The sequence below is a fragment of the Clarias gariepinus genome, chromosome 26 (genome assembly GCF_024256425.1).
Source record: "Clarias gariepinus isolate MV-2021 ecotype Netherlands chromosome 26, CGAR_prim_01v2, whole genome shotgun sequence".
Taxonomy (NCBI): Eukaryota; Metazoa; Chordata; class Actinopteri; order Siluriformes; family Clariidae; genus Clarias; species Clarias gariepinus.
The window spans coordinates 5,971,447-5,989,066 of NC_071125.1; the positions used below are offsets into that span (position 1 = coordinate 5,971,447).

The 17,620-nt window shown below is 40.0% G+C and overlaps 1 protein-coding gene across 10 annotated transcripts in view; it reads right to left on the reverse strand.

Moving 5' to 3' along the window:
* ubr5 (ubiquitin protein ligase E3 component n-recognin 5) overlaps positions 1-17,620 on the reverse strand; it is a 44,267-nt gene that overhangs the window by 5,695 nt on the left and 20,952 nt on the right. For 5 of the 10 annotated variants that reach the window (XM_053488324.1, XM_053488327.1, XM_053488323.1 and 2 more), the window contains exons 13-45: positions 17,222-17,339; positions 16,689-16,873; positions 16,479-16,588; positions 15,337-15,449; positions 14,301-14,444; positions 14,041-14,152; positions 13,241-13,395; positions 12,961-13,158; positions 11,492-11,702; positions 11,284-11,410; positions 10,878-11,029; positions 10,638-10,745; positions 10,174-10,297; positions 9,867-9,964; positions 9,608-9,762; positions 9,042-9,133; positions 7,714-7,860; positions 7,159-7,277; positions 6,637-6,763; positions 6,221-6,350; positions 5,954-6,114; positions 4,861-5,100; positions 4,652-4,775; positions 4,452-4,563; positions 4,220-4,351; positions 3,148-3,405; positions 2,264-2,532; positions 1,918-2,129; positions 1,105-1,338; positions 855-928; positions 607-779; positions 379-492; positions 26-243 (exon numbers count right to left, since the gene is read on the reverse strand). In XM_053488324.1, coding sequence (XP_053344299.1) covers positions 26-243; positions 379-492; positions 607-779; positions 855-928; positions 1,105-1,338; positions 1,918-2,129; positions 2,264-2,532; positions 3,148-3,405; positions 4,220-4,351; positions 4,452-4,563; positions 4,652-4,775; positions 4,861-5,100; positions 5,954-6,114; positions 6,221-6,350; positions 6,637-6,763; positions 7,159-7,277; positions 7,714-7,860; positions 9,042-9,133; positions 9,608-9,762; positions 9,867-9,964; positions 10,174-10,297; positions 10,638-10,745; positions 10,878-11,029; positions 11,284-11,410; positions 11,492-11,702; positions 12,961-13,158; positions 13,241-13,395; positions 14,041-14,152; positions 14,301-14,444; positions 15,337-15,449; positions 16,479-16,588; positions 16,689-16,873; positions 17,222-17,339 — 5,046 coding nt within the window. Of the gene's footprint in view, positions 1-25; positions 244-378; positions 493-606; positions 780-854; positions 929-1,104; positions 1,339-1,917; positions 2,130-2,263; positions 2,533-3,147; positions 3,406-4,219; positions 4,352-4,451; positions 4,564-4,651; positions 4,776-4,860; positions 5,101-5,953; positions 6,115-6,220; positions 6,351-6,636; positions 6,764-7,158; positions 7,278-7,713; positions 7,861-9,041; positions 9,134-9,607; positions 9,763-9,866; positions 9,965-10,173; positions 10,298-10,637; positions 10,746-10,877; positions 11,030-11,283; positions 11,703-12,960; positions 13,159-13,240; positions 13,396-14,040; positions 14,153-14,300; positions 14,445-15,336; positions 15,450-16,478; positions 16,589-16,688; positions 16,874-17,221; positions 17,340-17,620 lie in introns of all 10 variants that reach the window. The other 5 variants (XM_053488329.1, XM_053488330.1, XM_053488326.1 and 2 more) reach the window with 2 other exon arrangements.

The window sequence follows — 17,620 nt, forward strand, 5'->3', positions numbered from 1 at the left end:
GGGACGAAACAAAGTTCAACCTTACATGAAAGTAGGAAGGGGTGGGCCTTCGCTCTCGGTCAGTCCGATCTCTGCGAGGAGGCTGCTCTTTAACTGGGCGGCAAGGTCATGGGGGGAGGGGCCGGGCTTCGAGACGTCTATGTCCTGCGTTATCGTCTGCTGCTCGTCTCCGCCCCTCTGCCGAGACTCCATACTCATGACATTTTTCATATTGGCTGAATAGGACATTTTGGTGGGCAGAATCTACGGAGAAAAGTTAATAAAGTTAGAGGGTCGTAAAAATTCCTTGAAGTACGAGTACGTAATAATATAAACATCTAAATGTACTAAAGATGCTGTATAGCTATTTTATTTTGTTTTGTATTAATCTGTGTTTACCTGTAAGCAGTTCATATCCACAGTGAGCTCTGAGAGACCTTTGCTTGCCATGTAGGAGGATGAGTAAAGACCCTGACTCGGACGCCCGAACAGGTCCTCCTTTCTAGCATTCGGCTACAATGAAAAGAACATACAGGCATTAAAAAAAAAAAAAAACCATTAAAATTAATTATAATATTAAGGGATAATTAGACAGTTGGCTTGGAGGGGGAAAGAGACAGCGCTAACCTGTAGCAAGTGAGGCTGGTCAGCCAGAGGGATGGCCTCGGCCACGGGGACTTCGAAGGGATTTGGCGGAATGCAGCCGAGGAAGGTCATGGAGTCGGAGCGACGGAAGAATGGGTGGTGCTGACCGGTTTCTGAAGGGACAGGATCCTCCTCCTTATCTTGAAGGGTGGAGCCTGTAAGACACCATGCTTTAGCTCCTTTAATACAACAGATATTATTTATATGGTGTAAATAAGACTTGAACGCACTCTGATTGGTGTCGTCATCATTCTCATGCTCAGAGTCCTCATTGTCCAACGCAAGTTCCAATGGGTCACGGTTCCTAAAGAGGTAACAGCACCAAAGTTAGAAACCACATCATCAAATGAAATCTTTTTTTTTTTTTTTACAGAACCTGAACAAATCAAGTGCAACTTTAAGGACATATGAAGTGCATATGTATATATTATATTATATTGTATTGTATTGTATATTTTTCTTTTATGCAGTTCATCTGACCTTTTCCTGTCCATCTGTGAAGTGTCCAGCGTGGTCTGTAGGTTCATGGCTTTAATCCAGTAAATAAGAGCCTGGAAGACGTAGGCCACGTGTTTCAGCGAGCACACATCCAAAACGGGCAGGACGTCAGAGTGCTCGTCGTTATGGGAGCGCATCAGGGAGAGCGCGTAGTTCAGAAAGTCTCCGCGCGCTGACATCATGCCTTGACGAGCAGTCAACAAAGTAGCTGCGCGCCTACAAAAAAAAAATTTTTTTTTTAAAGACAACCAATTTAAGCCGAAATCAATAAACATTAGAAAAATTTTAAATTAAAATAAGTAATTTAAAACTTCCATCCATGAACAGACTATAAACATCAGAACTAATTCTAATAATTTTTTTTTCTAGGACACAAACATTGTTTGCATCTATTCATGCTTAATTTATCTTAAGTATGCAACAACTTGTGGAAAGGCACATTATTTTTTTGGCAATAATATATCAGAGATGGACAACTCCCTAGCCAAGGTGTCCAGGACAAAGCAGATGGTATAAAAAAACAAAAATTATGTTAACTATAGTCAAATGTAGTGTAGGGCACAAAAAAAAAGATAATTAATTAAAAATCACTGCTCGGTCCCAAACACGTCTCATATGTTATTAGAACAGGATACGGTCTCGGGCCTTCCCAAGGATTCAAGTACATTAGTTTCCACTTCCTCGCTTCTGCAAAAAGATTTTTCACTATTTATGAAATGGTACATTCCTGTACCTAATAGCCTGAAACATTTTTTTTCTACTTCTCCTCATATAACTCAGCTTTCATCGTCTCACCTGCGTCCCTCCAGCGTTCGCAGGCTGGCCTCTTCACGTGCGGTCATGCGCTCCCTGCGGCCGGAGTGCTGTGAGGCATGCAGCGGGTGGCTCGGGTGTCCGGGGTCTCCTGCAGAGGACAGGGCCGAGCCATAGCGCAGCTGAGCCTCCGTTGAGTCCATGATGGACACCATCCAGTTCCATGTCGGGACCAACTTCTCCTCCACATAGTTCTGAAATGTCAGATAATTAAAAAAAATCAATTAATTAATAAAAAATAAATAAAAAATTTAAAAATTCAGTTCCGATTCTTCTACTTGTTTAGCATTAATTCTTCTGTATCGCTTTTTCTCTCAGGTCTCCTTACCTGTAGGTTGACTGCATCCTGATAGGTGAGTTTCACGGCAGCGGGGTACTGTGAGTAAACCAGGTGGTTGTATTTGGGGATGAGGCTCATGAGGTCAGAAATCTGGCGGATGACGATACTGTAGGCTCGTGCCAGGCTGCTGGCAGACGTCAGGTAGCTGCTGGAGTTGCTGGCCTCCAGGGCTGCGGCGGCGGCTGCTGCGCTGGTGCTAATGGCGCTGCTGCGGCGCAGGTTAGACGGATCGATGTAGATGAGGCCTGCGGAGCTCGCTACGAGACAGCAGAAGGAACGTTAAGATATAGGATTGTACACATGTAACCAGTGAAATGCTCTTTTGCACGATATTTATTATTCGTTAATTTGCACAAACTATTTTTATCTTTGCTGCGACTTAAGGAACATTTACTGCTTAAGTATTAAAATGTCATGTCACTTGGGCGCTCGTTTGCACATTTGTACGTGGACTTCATGTCTCTTTTGTATAAAACTTTTTTTTTTTTTTTTTTTAATTAGGTTTCTTTATGCAAATTTAGTTTTTTGTTAATTTATGTTGTATTTCTCAACTTGGTCCTGGAGGAACATTGTTTCGTTTCACTGTGCGCTAAACTGTATATAATTGAAATGACAATAAAAGTCTACTTGAACTAAAATTTTAGAGAGATGGGAAAAAATATTGATAATTTTCAATTTGTGTGGCAATTCATGAAATTTACTGAAAACATTTAGAATTGATTCATGTTTGGATAAAATGGCACCGTTCCTCCCAAATTACCTGTTGCAGGGTCGAATCCCTCAAGACAACAGCCTTAAGACTGATCACAGTGTAGGTTTCATCACTTCATAATGCGAGTGCTGAAAGCAGAAAGAGTGTAAACTCAGCCCACCTGCAGGAGTGGAGGAGCTGGTGGGGGCGCCCCCGCCCGGGCGCTGGCTAGGAGTGGTGCGCACCGCCCACTGCATGGAGCGTGGGGCCTGAGCGGCGCTGTTGGCATGGGCGGAACCCGTGGTCCTCTCGAGCGGTTCATCCAGGAGGTACGTCTCCTGATCTGCGTCATCACTCTGGCTGCTGCTGCTGTCTGAGTCGCTCGAGTCGTTCGACTGGGAGTCGTCCTCGGAGAAGAAGGCAGGCACGCTGCTCGCACCTTCAAGACGAAAAAATAAATAAATAAATAAATAAATAATGATCGCAATCATCACCATATCCACTGTTATTTGAAGCATGTGTATAGTAACTAATATGTAAGTGACTAACAAAATTCTATACAAAGGGTGATTTTAGAAAAGGTGCGTTTCCAATGTTAGCACAACTACCAAAGCAACACATGACGCATCAAAAACAAAACAAAAAAAACTAGTGGTTAGGCTACATTCTAAATATAAAAGACAAACAAATAAGGCAGTTAATTAAAACTAGGTTATCGATTAATACAAAATGCATCGATAACAATTTTAATCATGTGAAATACAGATTATGCAGTACGTCCTGTACTTTCCAGAATATAACAAAACCTTTTGGGTATTCTTCTAAACAAAAATTACCAAACTCAGTTCATTAATCCAGCTTAAAATAACACTCCAAGCCACATTATTTTCAGGGACAAAAACCAGATGCTTGTTCATTTTGTCTTAAACTCTATCGTATCGAGGTGCATCACACTATCCCGTGCCTGAATCTAACTATGTTTTAAAAACTAGCAAGTCTCTAAGTGAGTTTGAAGCACTGTGTGTAAAATAAATTCCTGGTAGGTTAATATATAAAAAAAAAGAGCAATATTGTTACTGCCTTATCTATCATAAGCAACTTATACTGGAAATTAGCTTAAAATATGATTTGTGGTTAAGAACCAATTGGCTCTGTTCCAGCGCTCCTTGACTGGGGTTCACAGACTTAACGATTCAGTCAGGTTGTACGGAATTTGTTCACACTTCATACTGGACTTAATTTTAGGCAGTTACCTGCTTCGGAACCGGCCGTCGCTGCCGTGACGACACTACGGCGCCCGCTTGCATTGTCCTGGTTGCTGTGGTTACTTTCACTGTCGCTCTCCGTCTCTGCGGCAGCCAGCAGATCGAGCTCCATGTCGCTTCCTGGAACGGCACGTTGTAAAGTATGAACGAAACAATTCTGGGGATGGAAGCTTATGGATGGCCACGTATGGGTGTAAAATCGAATTGCATGTGTCTTTACCGTCCTCGTCGTGCTCATCATGTTGTCCCTCAGCTTCTGCAGGCTCCTCCCCCTGCTCCTCCTGGTCGTCATGGTGATCTTCCTCCCCTGCGACTCCCTCCACTACCTCCACCTAGACCCGCCCAGGATAAACCATTAACACAAAAAATGTCTAACAAAATAACAAAAAAACTAACAAGAAAACCTGATTGGTTCCTGACCTCCTCGACATCAGCAGACACAATGTCGTCCTGCTCCTCGTCTCGTCCACGTGCAGTCTGTGATTGGCTGCTGCGCCGAGGTTGAGGGTTCCTGATGATGTAAGAGGAAGCTGACTGGCTGGAACTGGATGATACCGAGAAGGTTATTGGAGACAACAACAACATTAAGATTTCAAGCGACAAGGTCAGAAGAAAGTGTTACAACTCACTTGTTGGACTGATCCGGTGATGGCCGTGGGGGAAGCGGCTCCACAGAGAAAAGCTCCTCGCTGCCCTGTACAGCGTCGATGCTGGTGCTGGCCAGCGTAAATGGAGCCGTCGGCCTGGCGATGCCCATGCGCACCGGCACGATCAGAGACTCGGCGACGTTACACAACTCCTCGACGGCGTAAGGCAGCAGGGCCTGGAAAACACGCCTGCACTTCCCTATGGGCTGCGGGACGAAGTTGCTGCAGGTACAAAGACGAGCAATGAAAAAAAAAAGAGCAGACAGGTGTGTATAAATAAATATATATATATATATATATACACATACATACATACACACACTTTTTTTTTTTTTTTTTACTATTTTTCAGCCATTGTCTAAAATCATTTGCGTTAATTTTTTCCCCCTCATTAATGCACCCTATATTAACAGAAAATACAGAATTGACATTCTTGCTGATTTATTAACTATATCTATTATATATATTAGGGCTGTAATTATCAAGTATTCTAACAAAAATTTAATCAATTAATTAAGTAATTGGATAAAATGTAATGTTGCTTAAACAGCAATGTAAAATATATAAGAATAAAAATTATTCACAATACATTAAAAAAGTTATTCACAATACAAGGAATAGCTTAAAGTTGACGTAAGATGAGTTGAGTACATTACAGAGCCATACATTCTTATTTTAAAGCCTTTTCTCAGATGCAAAAACAAAAAAAAATTTAGTCATAATTTCATATGACTAAGTATAAAAAAAAAAAAACAAAGGCACACCATTATGCGCTAAAATGCCTCTCTGCGCAGAGCGTCGCAGGATCACAACTTAGCTAACGGTTTTTCTTTCTCTTGCGCTGTGGAATTGTGGGTAATCGTCTCCGCTGCTGGGTCTTAGTGCACGTCTCTTAATTTGTCACGGCAAACAAATAATTGCGCAAAAACATAACGCAAGCTTTTAAAATTAATTAAAAGAAGATTTGAGGCAGAAGGTTTTGCCTCGATCATTTTTTGTAATCGAGTAACTTAAGAAATCGTTTTAGCCCTAATATATATAAAAAATTAAATGCTCATCAATTTGCTCCACATACTTTTTCTTCTTGGATGAAGCCATCTCGACGCTAAGGATGACGAAAACCCTGGCGACAGAGCGCAGGAAGCGACGTGTGACACAGATGGCCTCGTCTCTGCGACCCGGGGTGTATTTGTTCTGCAGTTCTTTTACCAGTGTTCCCAGTAGTGTGTCGATAAACTGCACAACACAAAAAGCAGAAAATCATAAAAAAAGTAATGATAATTTTTTTTTTATCCAGCTTTGCAGCCAGCCTAATATGTGTGTGTTTATTTTTCTGACTCACAGTGAGGTCTGGAGCACACTTGACGATGAGGCAGTGAGTGAAGCAGTCCAGCCTGATTGTTCCACTTTGCTGGTTCAGGTACATCTGCTCCTCAGGCAAGAGATGAGCAATTCGGCTGCTCGCACTCAGTCTACGTAATTAACAAACACAAATAACAGTGTGCATATTAGGGATGGGAGCAGGGTGACGAGTTTCATATAAAATATCATTGAATTGGAAAAACAAATTAGAAAAAATTTAACTGCTCAGATACTATTCAGTCTCATTATAATATGTAGAAAAATGTTTTTTCTTTTCTGTCTTATGCAGCACATTTCTACCGTCGAGCTGGAACATAAAGCGTGGCTCTAATGAAATGTCTCGGTTGCGTTCGTCAATATGTGAGGTGAGTGAGGGCTCTAGAAAAAGCCACTTACGGATCTTTGTTCTCCTGCGAGCCAAACATTATCATGCACTTAAGAGCGTTCCAGTCCTGCAGCACACGCTCCAGAGCCAGCTGGGCAAAGCGTGGAGGCTCAAGGTCATGATCCGGCATGTCAGAGTCTAGAGAGAGCAAGAGAGAGAGAGGAAGAGAGAGCAGATTAGAAAACAATGATACTTAAAATTAAACCAGCAGACCCAACAATCCAGCCGCAGCACTGGTTTTAATCTTTCGTCACTAAATCCTGATTGAGTTTTACCACGAATTTAGATTAACTTTTATCCTGACACTCGGATTTAAAATTCAGATTCGGTGATCAGATTTTATGACCTGATTAATTGGTATACCTGATTTAATAAGCTGTATATTAGATACGGATTTAAAAACAACAATGGAGTTCCCCACATTAAGAATCCCTGTCACAATTTAAAAAGCTGTATTTACACTAATGCAGTGAACCCGAGCGTTGGTTTGAATAGTGCAAAGCGTGTGTGTGTGCGTGTGCGTGTGTGTGTACCTTCTGCGTTAACAGCCTTGCGGTTCCGGTCCTCTCTGATACGGGGCGGCCGGTACTGACAGTGCTCGACGCTCTGCCTTGCGACTGTCTGTACCAGGAACAGCAAGATGTGCTCACCCCTGCAGGGACAGAGACACAAAGCAAGGAAGAGGAAAGAAAAGGATGGGAAGAGAGAGGGTAAATAACATGAAATATCACTTGTCAAATCGGTGACCAGGAAGAAAACTGTGCTGTTTAGCAGCCCAGCATTGTTAAAAGTCTAACTGAAATTAGAAAGACACACACTACTGGAATGGAGAAAAAACACACACACACACACACACACACACACACACACACACAAGAACTAAAACAACTGGGTAACACAAACTACATAATATGATGCATTCACATAAAATTAATAATGTTCCAAAAGCAGAACATCAGAAAGTGTTTTATGTTTTGGAAAAACTACAAAGCACAACTTTATATCTACTATAGCGGGATGTCTGAAACGAGTTAGTTCCTGTTTCACATGGTGTGTGTGTGTGTATAAATGTGGGAATGTGAACACACCTGCTGTTGGGACTGGTCACTAGGTTGGTGGTGGTCAGCAGCCTATAGAGCAGATCCAGACGAGCTGCTTTCTGCCCAGCGATCAGGGTTTTACACTTGCACTTCTCCCAGCAGTCACAGTACGCAGTGGGAGAGGTTCTCTTAAGCCTGGAGCCACACACACACACACACACACACACACACGCAGTTAGATGGATATCTATATCAGTTTTCTCACAGTTCTGAAATATACTTAGTGTTAGCAACTGGAACAGACCAGCTTACCTGCCATCACAATAATTAGATTTATCTGATATTTCTATTAATTTCACATTTCAGAGATTCAGCCTACTAGCCCTCGCCTACAACTACCCATATGTGAAAATTAAGATGGTTGAAAGAGACAGAAAAGAAAAAAAACAAAAAAGAAAAAAAAACACTGGCACTGTTTTTCAGAGCACGTAGCCCTTAAAATGCAGAATTTTAGTTTCTTGCCTTTTTTCATTTTTTTTCTTTTTAATAAATATATACCCATTAGGGCTATAGAGTAATACAGTATCTAGAGTTTTATAAAGTGACATTCCTAGCACTGCCTAGCCAATATGACGAACTGAATTTAATTTGATTTTAACCAACTATACAAAAACATGACTAAACAAAAAAAAAACAAAAAAAAAAAAATCACATAGGCAAACAAACAGCACATAAGATCACATGTTTTTTTATAGTTGTTTTAGGCTGATTCTGTGACCAAATTTTGGAATAATAATAATAATAATAATAAAAAATGTTTTGTTATTTCTATTATGACATCATTCCCACATTCCATTTTCTGCCGTTTAAAAATAATCATAACTTTGGTTCTAGACGAGAGATCAGAAAACACAAACGCACAGTGTGATGTCTGAAGCGTCCTCCATCGACACACACCAGCTAGTCTCCCATACAAGCTGCACTTACCCCCTCTCTCAGTGCACCGCTCTCAGGGGTAGTACCAGTTATTCGATCATGGATTGCGTTGCGTAAATATATTTTGACAACCATCCATATTCAATGGAGACCCACCCAAGTACTTACAAAGAATGAGCAAATGTTTTTACTTTTAAAATCTATATTCAACTGCAACTTTTTGCCTTTTTTTTTTTGCTTACTCACTAAAACAGCTATATAATCCTCAACATGCTAGTCTCTCTCTTACTCATACAACACAACAACAAAAAAATCAACAATTATAACCCAGTAATGTGAAATCCAGCTCTTCAGGAAGTGAATTTAGAGCTCTGTGTATAGAAGATTAAATAAAGCTACACCAGCTTTACTAGTTTACATAAAAAAAAGCATTTACTCACTTGCAATCATGGCCTTTGTGGCAAACTCTGGCACACTCGGTACAGCAACACAGAGACTCCAGCAGACCACATGTCCTGCACTCGAAGATGTCCTACACACAAAAACAAACAATAATCATGACAATCATGCGGTAAAGTAAATAGGGTTTAATTAATGAATCATTACGAGATTGTGTGAGGATTGTCACATGATGGCAAGAGGTTTTAAACCCCAGAATTGCATCTCTTTGTTAGTTTTCGTAAACTCTCACAGCATCAAAATCCACAGCTTTTCTGTGCCTTTACGTAGCACTGATGTATGTCGCCTCAGAACGATCTTGAGCACTTAGCTTAGCATGTAGCTAATGGCATCAGAGCGTGGCGGAGCAGACTGAACTCGACTACCAGACTCATTTGTACATTTTCTAATAATTTTTGTATCCTTAACTAGACAAGATTGCTTTCAATACCCTATCCATGACGTTGAGAATTGTAGAGAATTTTTTAAAAATATTAGTAAACTTGTGGTTGTTTAATTTCTTCTTGATTTCAATTTGAACAAAGTTAAACTCTCAGGTTGTGTTTACCTGGTTGATGTGCTCAGCCCCGGTCCAGGTGAAGCTACAAGTGTCGTTACAGCAAAGCACGTAGAGAGGTGAGTCGTCAGGGTTTGTCCCGGCAGGACAGATCATTTCCATAAACACGGAGTTCACGATGTCCTTGTCCCCGATACTGGACTCTGCTGCAGGTCAAAAACAACACAAAAGGTCAAGGTCGAGACTCAAATTAAATCTAAATTAAATTTCAATGTAATAATTCACTTAAAATCAATTAAAACAAACTCACCCTTGGCTATTTTTTGGGCTGCCTCCAGGACAGTGATGGCTGCTGGGTATGCCCTCCCACTGACGGCTAACATGAACGGAGTCATGCCTCGAGCGTCCCTAAAAAACAATGCACGTACCTTAACAGTGAACATGCACACAGCCACTTAACATGGCCTTTTAAGACTATTCTAACAATTGACATGCATTTAAATTAGACTGTGGCAAGTATTTGTAGTATTTAGCATAAGTAAACAGTATATAAACACAGTTATGTGAAGAAAAACTGATTAAGCCTAACAAATCAAGTTTAAAAAGACGTTGCGTACTTTGCAGAGAGCAGGTCCCGTAGATGAGGTCTCAGGACAACGCTGTCGCACATCAGCTTGAGGATCAGGTGAGCGTTGGCCTTGCGGTCTTTGCTCTCCACTACGGACGCTTCGGATGACGGGCCTGGCAGATGAATAAAATGAATGGATCTCATAACATGACATTTTTTTTAAGGAAGATATTTCTTACATTCTTACATCAACTATGTTTATTTGTTCTGGAACGTCCGACACCGATTCGAAAAAATATTCAACACCCGGCACGACTCCTTATCCGCTACTTACAGGTTTACTTGTCTAGTAAGTGCTTGTATTATCTAATAGCTGCTAAAGAAACCATGATAACGGGATAAACTCGGCTCATTAGAAACCAGCATTTAGCAATTAGTGTCATAAACAAAGTGAGGATTTGTTTTTTGTTTTACTAAATAAAAAATTGAAAAATCCTAAAGTAATAAACGTACAGTTTGTCTCACCCGGAATGGTGGATGTGCTCGGACCCTGACTGGGGCCGGATGACGCCGTGGTGAGCGAACTGACTGCAGGGGCCAGGATGAAATCAATGTCGCTCTCTAGCAGAGGAGAAAGAGGAGGAGGAGGTCAGGGATGAAACAAGGGCAGGGAGATGCATGCTGGGACAATATTACACGTTGATGCTACAAGTATTGTAAAGCATGCAAACACACATGCATACACACACGTACCAGGATCCATGGGAGGAGGGTCTGGCACCCAGCTAGGCGGGGCGATGGGTGGTGACACCGGGTCCTGGTGGTCACTAGAGGAGGGGCCTGATTCGTGTCGGCCCATCGAGGCTGCTCGGAGAGAGCGCCTCATCATCTCTCGGAGACGCAGTCTACAAGAAAAAGAAAACAAATCTTAGACGAGTACTTAATACGAGATAAAAATTAATCCATGGATCAACAGCTGAATTCAGTAAAACTATTAGACAAGTGTTAGGTGTTAGATGAAACTAAGCCGGGATGAGCTACCCGAGGATGTCCATTAAAATGATTACAGGAGGGGGAACATCATGAGATCAAACAGAGAACTCATCTTTAGTCAGTTGCTGAAACATTAATGCAAATCCCCCCCAATCCCACGATTTACCCGCGATTGCTGGATGATCCGGTCCTGTTTCCAGAGCTATTGCTGGATACCACTGAAATGGCATTGGCGATGGCTTCGACTGCAGATAGCCGCTCGGCAAAGGTGTTTCTTTCCGAACGTTCGGCTTCTGTAACACAGCACAGAGTTACGACAGATAAAACCAATTCATACACTTTTATCATCATCATCATTAATCTCTTAATCTGACCTTCTTCCTCCTTGGTCTCTTTGTTGCTGATGGGAAAGCAGACGGAGACGCAGGCGTGCAGGAGGTTCCTGTTTCCGTCGCACCGATGGCCGAGCAGAGCGCCAAGTGCATGAGGGTTCTGTTCCAAGAGCACGGCCTGCTCTAAACCCACCAGGTACTGCCGACACGCTTCGTAATCGCAGCGCAACACGTGCTGCATCAATGTCTGCTTCTAAAAACACACGCAAGCGGTACGTTTTATTAAAAGCACTAATAAAGGGAACTCTATGTGTTTTAACGTACAGTGGCGGCCAAAAGTATCACGACAACATGCGCCGTGTATTATAGTTCTCAGTGTACACAAAACGGATGATGTCACTAATTAATTCTCGCCTATCTGGATGAACAGTTGTGCTAATTACAATCATCTGCTGTAGTTATGGGATGGAACAAATATGAGACCTGGGTGTTGAAACTAAATTTGCACCAAAAAAAAGGCTAAAGCTGTGAAATTGTCAAGTGAACTGTAGCTGAATTCTGGACATAATCAAGCAGACCTGGATTAAGCGAGTGACACTACAGTATTGCAGACGGCGTGTCTTTTTGACTCAGCTGAAACCAGCAAAGTTTTAATGAATAAAGTAGTTCATACTCAATATTGATTAATATTTCATTGTATAAAATAGACATTCTTGTTTATTATCCTGATCATGTCATTTATTTTACAATTTTAAGAACGTCGTTAAAATATACAGTTTAAATTATGATCCATCATTGTACAGTCAGGAAATGTAATGGTTTTAAACTTTAATACGACTGTTTCAATTTCACTGTGGGTGTAAAATTCCAGCATTTATGGTAGATCCCTATTTGGTAAAATGTTTTAGAGGTGTGTTAATGCAACATTAAAAATCCCATCATCAGACAGAAAAAAATAAATCCAGAAAAACACACCAATTTAAAACTACGCAATGTTTATCAAGATGTGTGAGGCTTTCTGGGGGTAAATAAATAAATAACGGTTATAAAGAGTTGGCTGAATGCTAGCAAGCATCCTTAAATAAATTAACTTAGTTTTGGAAACACTGAGCTTTAATCCAAAAATTTTTTTTACTCTCTCTATATAAAAATAATAATAATAATATTGCATTTAATATGATGCCTTAAAATTATTTTAAAATGTCACAACTCCATATACGTCTTTATAATAAAGCTGAATAAAGCTGTTTTATTTATTACATGTTAATGCGAATCAATAAATAAAAACACATTTTATGGATTCTCAACAGAAGGTATAACTCCAGCTTTTTCTCATTTAGGAAAGCAACCTGATCTTAAGACATCTACATTTCTGTGTAAAAAAAATATATCAGTCTATTACTTTATTTAGAAGAAGAACATTTCACCATCTGAAATTTTCTTTTAAACCATTACATAAACATTGCCTGACAGCCGGATTAACAAAGAGAAAGCAGGATTACATCATGTACCTCTACTGCCATGATGATGACGGCAGCTTTCTTCTTGATTGTGGAGTTATTGGGCAGGTTGGCGAGTGAGTGAACTCCGATTCCCAAACTAGCAATAGGTGGAAGGTCCAGCCAATCAGGGTCTCGGATGCCACCCATGCAGTCTTTGGCCATGGGGTAAATGGTGCCGTTGCCATCACGTAGGATGATGGGGCTCTCCTGCAAACACCACGGGATCAACATAAGAAATGAAGCCAAAAAAAAAGAGAAAGAGACAGAAGTAATAAATAAAGCTCATTACCTGGCCAGCAGTGAAGATGGCCACATTACGCTCGCTTTGGCCCAGAAAGGCCAGGTTACTTGTAGGGAAATGATTCTCTTGCTCGGCTTTACCAGTGGCCAAGTCGAAAATACAGTACCGGACCCAACTTCCTGTTTTGAGAACAGCATGGACTCCTAAGTTGGAAGGAAACGCACAGATCAACAGCTGCTTCTCACATCACATAAACCCAAGAAGACATAAAATGGACTAAGCGATGAAAATTTATCAAGCATGCACAATACTTTTTAAATATTAAAATAGGTTAAGCAGGGTGTAAAAATGCTCATGTGAGTTGTACACAGTCACACCTCTTCTTAGGACAGAACTTTGTATTTACAGTCAAGTCACAAAACCCCTTTAAAACTAAATTTTTAGAGTAGTCCACAAATAAGAACAATGTATCTGGGGTGTGTTTTCTAGTCATTTGAAGCAAGTAAATTTGCAAGCACAGAGCTGTTTATTATAGCAATGTGGCAAATTAGAAAATACAAGTAAATTTGTGAAATGTCTCTGGTTGGTGAACCTGTTTATTCATTAGGCAACTAGGAATGAAAACAGGCATAACATCCTGGTCTTAGGAATGTAAAGCTAGACCCTGATTATTTAACTTTACATTGCTGCTTTTAGTAGGCTAAGCTAAGAGCTAAGCTAGTAGCTAATATCTGTAACATAAAAAAATTCTTAAATGGTGCAGGTGGTAGCATGTTCCATAAGACATTACTGAAAACAATGTTTGTTAAATGTTTACCAAAAAATGAATTAATAAAAACTTTACTTGCCTTTGGAGTCAACATTCACAGCTAAAATTTCAGCCTTTTCTGGAATACAAAGTTTTTTAGGTGTGCGCTGAAAACAGTCTGGAACTTTAGGAGTTCCACCAGTTTTAACAACCTGTCGGGGGGGAAAAAAAAAAAGGGCTTAGTGTGTACACAATCTCTAAAAACAGGTATACATTGTGTTTCTCTATTAGTCAGTGTTTGTGTAAGGGACTGTCTGATCGTTTCGATTGTTAAAACGCTACTTGAGGTGCACAAGTTACCTGTAGCTCATCGATTCGGAGCAGCCTGCAGTCCTGCAGGAGTGAGGACGGGTCAGAGTCAGTGGGAGCTGCACTCTGGCTGCTCACGCTGCTCGACGTCCCTGGAAATTTCACAGCAACATATGCACCATCGACTTTTAGCACCTTGAGTTCAAAAGAGAGATTAGTTGCAGACGTGGCGCCAATGTCAGAGGAAACACACAAACAGACAGCAAAAACATTCCAAAAACTAAAATTACAACACTTCATGATCTACATGCACTACACAAAATGTTATTAGCCAACACAAAACTGCATCAGTTGTGTATATAAAGTATTTATTAACTGCAGGGCTCTTGCACTAAGGCACTCGACATTTATTTATAGGATAGTTACAAAGTAATGTGTTTGATGTAGGTCAGAATTTAAACACTTCTTTAGAATTATTAATCAAGTGTAACATCTCTTAAAAAAAAAAAAAAAAAAAAAAAAAAAATTAAAAAATGTGTGTATATGATACTACTTAACTAACTAAACATACTAAATGCATTTTAATAATAAATTTAAAGGTGATAAAACCTGGTACTGCACATAAACAGAATGATTTAAATAAAGTTAATTTTTTAATAAGGCACAGTAACTTTATACAAATTTTATAATAAAAAAACAACAAATCAAATAAAATAAAAAACAAATACGTGACATCAGAAAATTAATATACCCAAATTAAGCTGTGAAATTATCTCAAAATAATTAATTAGTTGTAAGCTTCAATGACTAAAATTAAACAGCGAGATTTCTGTACACATCTGGTTGTATCAGCATTATCAAAAAAATATATATAAATTATAATCAAAATAATAATGTGTGTAACGCAGTTTTATTTAGGCATTAGCCCTGAAAACTGTTTCCTAAATATTCAAAATATCCAGGAGTCTTGAAACTACTGCATTTGTTTTACACTATAACTATGATATTATGCACTACCACCACAATTATAACCCTGATCCTAAGCTGTGCTTGGTCTCCACATCCTCGATGCTCCAGGATAACCTACCTTCCCTACTGGGACATTTTTAACATCCTCCACAAATACGACCTCGCGCAGAGGCCACTGCTCTTCGTTGACCTTCTCCTCCTCTTTGGGCGCCGGTGTGGAGCGCCTCCGTTCTGCAGCACAGTGAGAGACATGTGAGACAAACGCTCCCCTGATCTTAATAAAAGCCTCTAAGCGGAAACAGCTGAACTCCTCTCTAATTTTTTTTCTTTTCAAGGTTTCTACTTTTGGGAAGAGCGTGGGTGATTAGGTGAGTTAGAACTCACATGCTAATACAACAGTGTCTCCTCCAATACTAAAATAAGTTCAGTACTGCAAAGCTTTGGGGCTCATAATGTATATCGTAAAAACTTTAAGCATTTTACAGGGCCAAAACAACTAAATTTAATGCAAAGGTTGATAATCATAATGCAAATTACAAATTCTATCGCCACTGAAGTGCGTTTTATTCAGGTTCATTTCTGAGCAAAAAAGAATAATAAAAAATAACTTCAACCATCTCGTTCGCTCGTTTTTTTCTAACCAAAAATCACAGACAAAAATCGATGTATGCAGAGGGGAAAACCAACGCACGGCAGTAGTATTATGCTAAATACAGTCTATATTTTATTTGTAAACTTACCACATTTTACTTACATTTTTGTTACGTTAAAAATAATTTATATTGTTCTTAATAGTTAAGCATTAAAATGCATGAGATTCAAATTTTGGTGTCTTGTTTTTTATTTCTGCTCCAAAAAAACAACACAAAAATCAAATCAATCTGTGACCAAAGAAAAAAACAGAAAAACAGCACAACACCATGCATGAGTTTTATGATTTAGTCCAGTGTTGACCGTGTATCGATTAACAGTTAGTTAATATTGCAGTGCCGACAATGCTGACAAGGAAATCAAAGCAAGCTGAAAGAAAATACATTTTATTATTTCCGGAAAAACTGTGCCGGCTTCATGCAAACATTCCTAATTTCCCTTTAGAGTCAATAAACCGTTCTCTCAACTCATCTTTAAGGGGGCGGGGCTTCCTGTATTATGACCATATAAGGTGATGCTAAACGTCAGCATGGACTGAACTCCCTCTACTACAACATTAGCACTTGACTAAAAGACTAAAACCCTTTATCTAGATGTAGCAGTACATACTGTAAGGCAGAGAGGCACTGCTGGCGATGGAGGACGTATCGCTGCACGTGGACGCCGGAGACGGGGGTGGACCCATCTCGGTTTTGACCATTTCAGGTTTGATTTCCGCCCTGTTAAAGAAAAAAAAATTAAATCACACTTATTGGACATCCAAACAGAAAAGTATGAACATATGCGGGATTGTTAACGCTTAGCATTAAAGGGTCATACTTGGTCTCTTGGGCCTTGGAGCTCTTCTCCATGTTCTTCAGGCTTTCAGGAGATCGTAACTGAAAGCGACAGCTGTCGTTCATATTCCACACGGACTCGAGCAATACACCGACCTTGGGGACGCCGGCGTTCACAGAGAAGGCCACGGCACCTGCGTGATACAGGGGATTGTTCCTCAAACACACCTATTTTACACAAGGGGGAAAAAAACAAAAAGAAAAGCACATGTTCGTTAGCATTCATTTAACAAAAAACAAAAACATCCATTGTGTCAACAACCATCTTGTTTTGCAAGCTTCCAAAATCAAACCAGGGATCGAATAACTATTGAATATCACAATTTGCTGGAAACGACATAAGCCCACTGTGGAGTGTATTGCTACTGCATGATGTATGCGGGCTGCTAGTTGAAAACTTAAATATATACAGTTGATCGTAGGTCTAAAAAATAAATTACATTATGAAAGAAATTTCCTCCCAACCTAAAATACAAACAAATGTCTAAAATCAGTGTGTGAGGTCATCGCTCATACCTGAGTGCCCACTGTAATGTTGGGAATGGAGGCGATTCCAGCGCTGGATTTGGGCTTCTTGTTCTTAGCCCTGGCCTTCTCAAGCATCTTTTTGCGTTGACTGAAAGGCACGACACCCCTGTGAATAAAAAGGCATCAATTAAATTGAGATTACGCAGTGTCCAAACTGCCCTATGACAAGCATCATAAAGGGAAAAAAAGAAAGAACTGTTCATGTGCCAGTTCCAGTGAGTAGGTCTTCCATTTCCTGTCATGTGGTTTAGCGGTGTGTGCAAATACATAAAGTAAGTAATAAATAAATAATCACTGAGAAAACAAAGAAAAAAAGAAATTTTTGGGAAAACAAACAAAAATGCACGAAAAAAGTCACTAAAATATAATGTGGCTTAAAAAAAATAA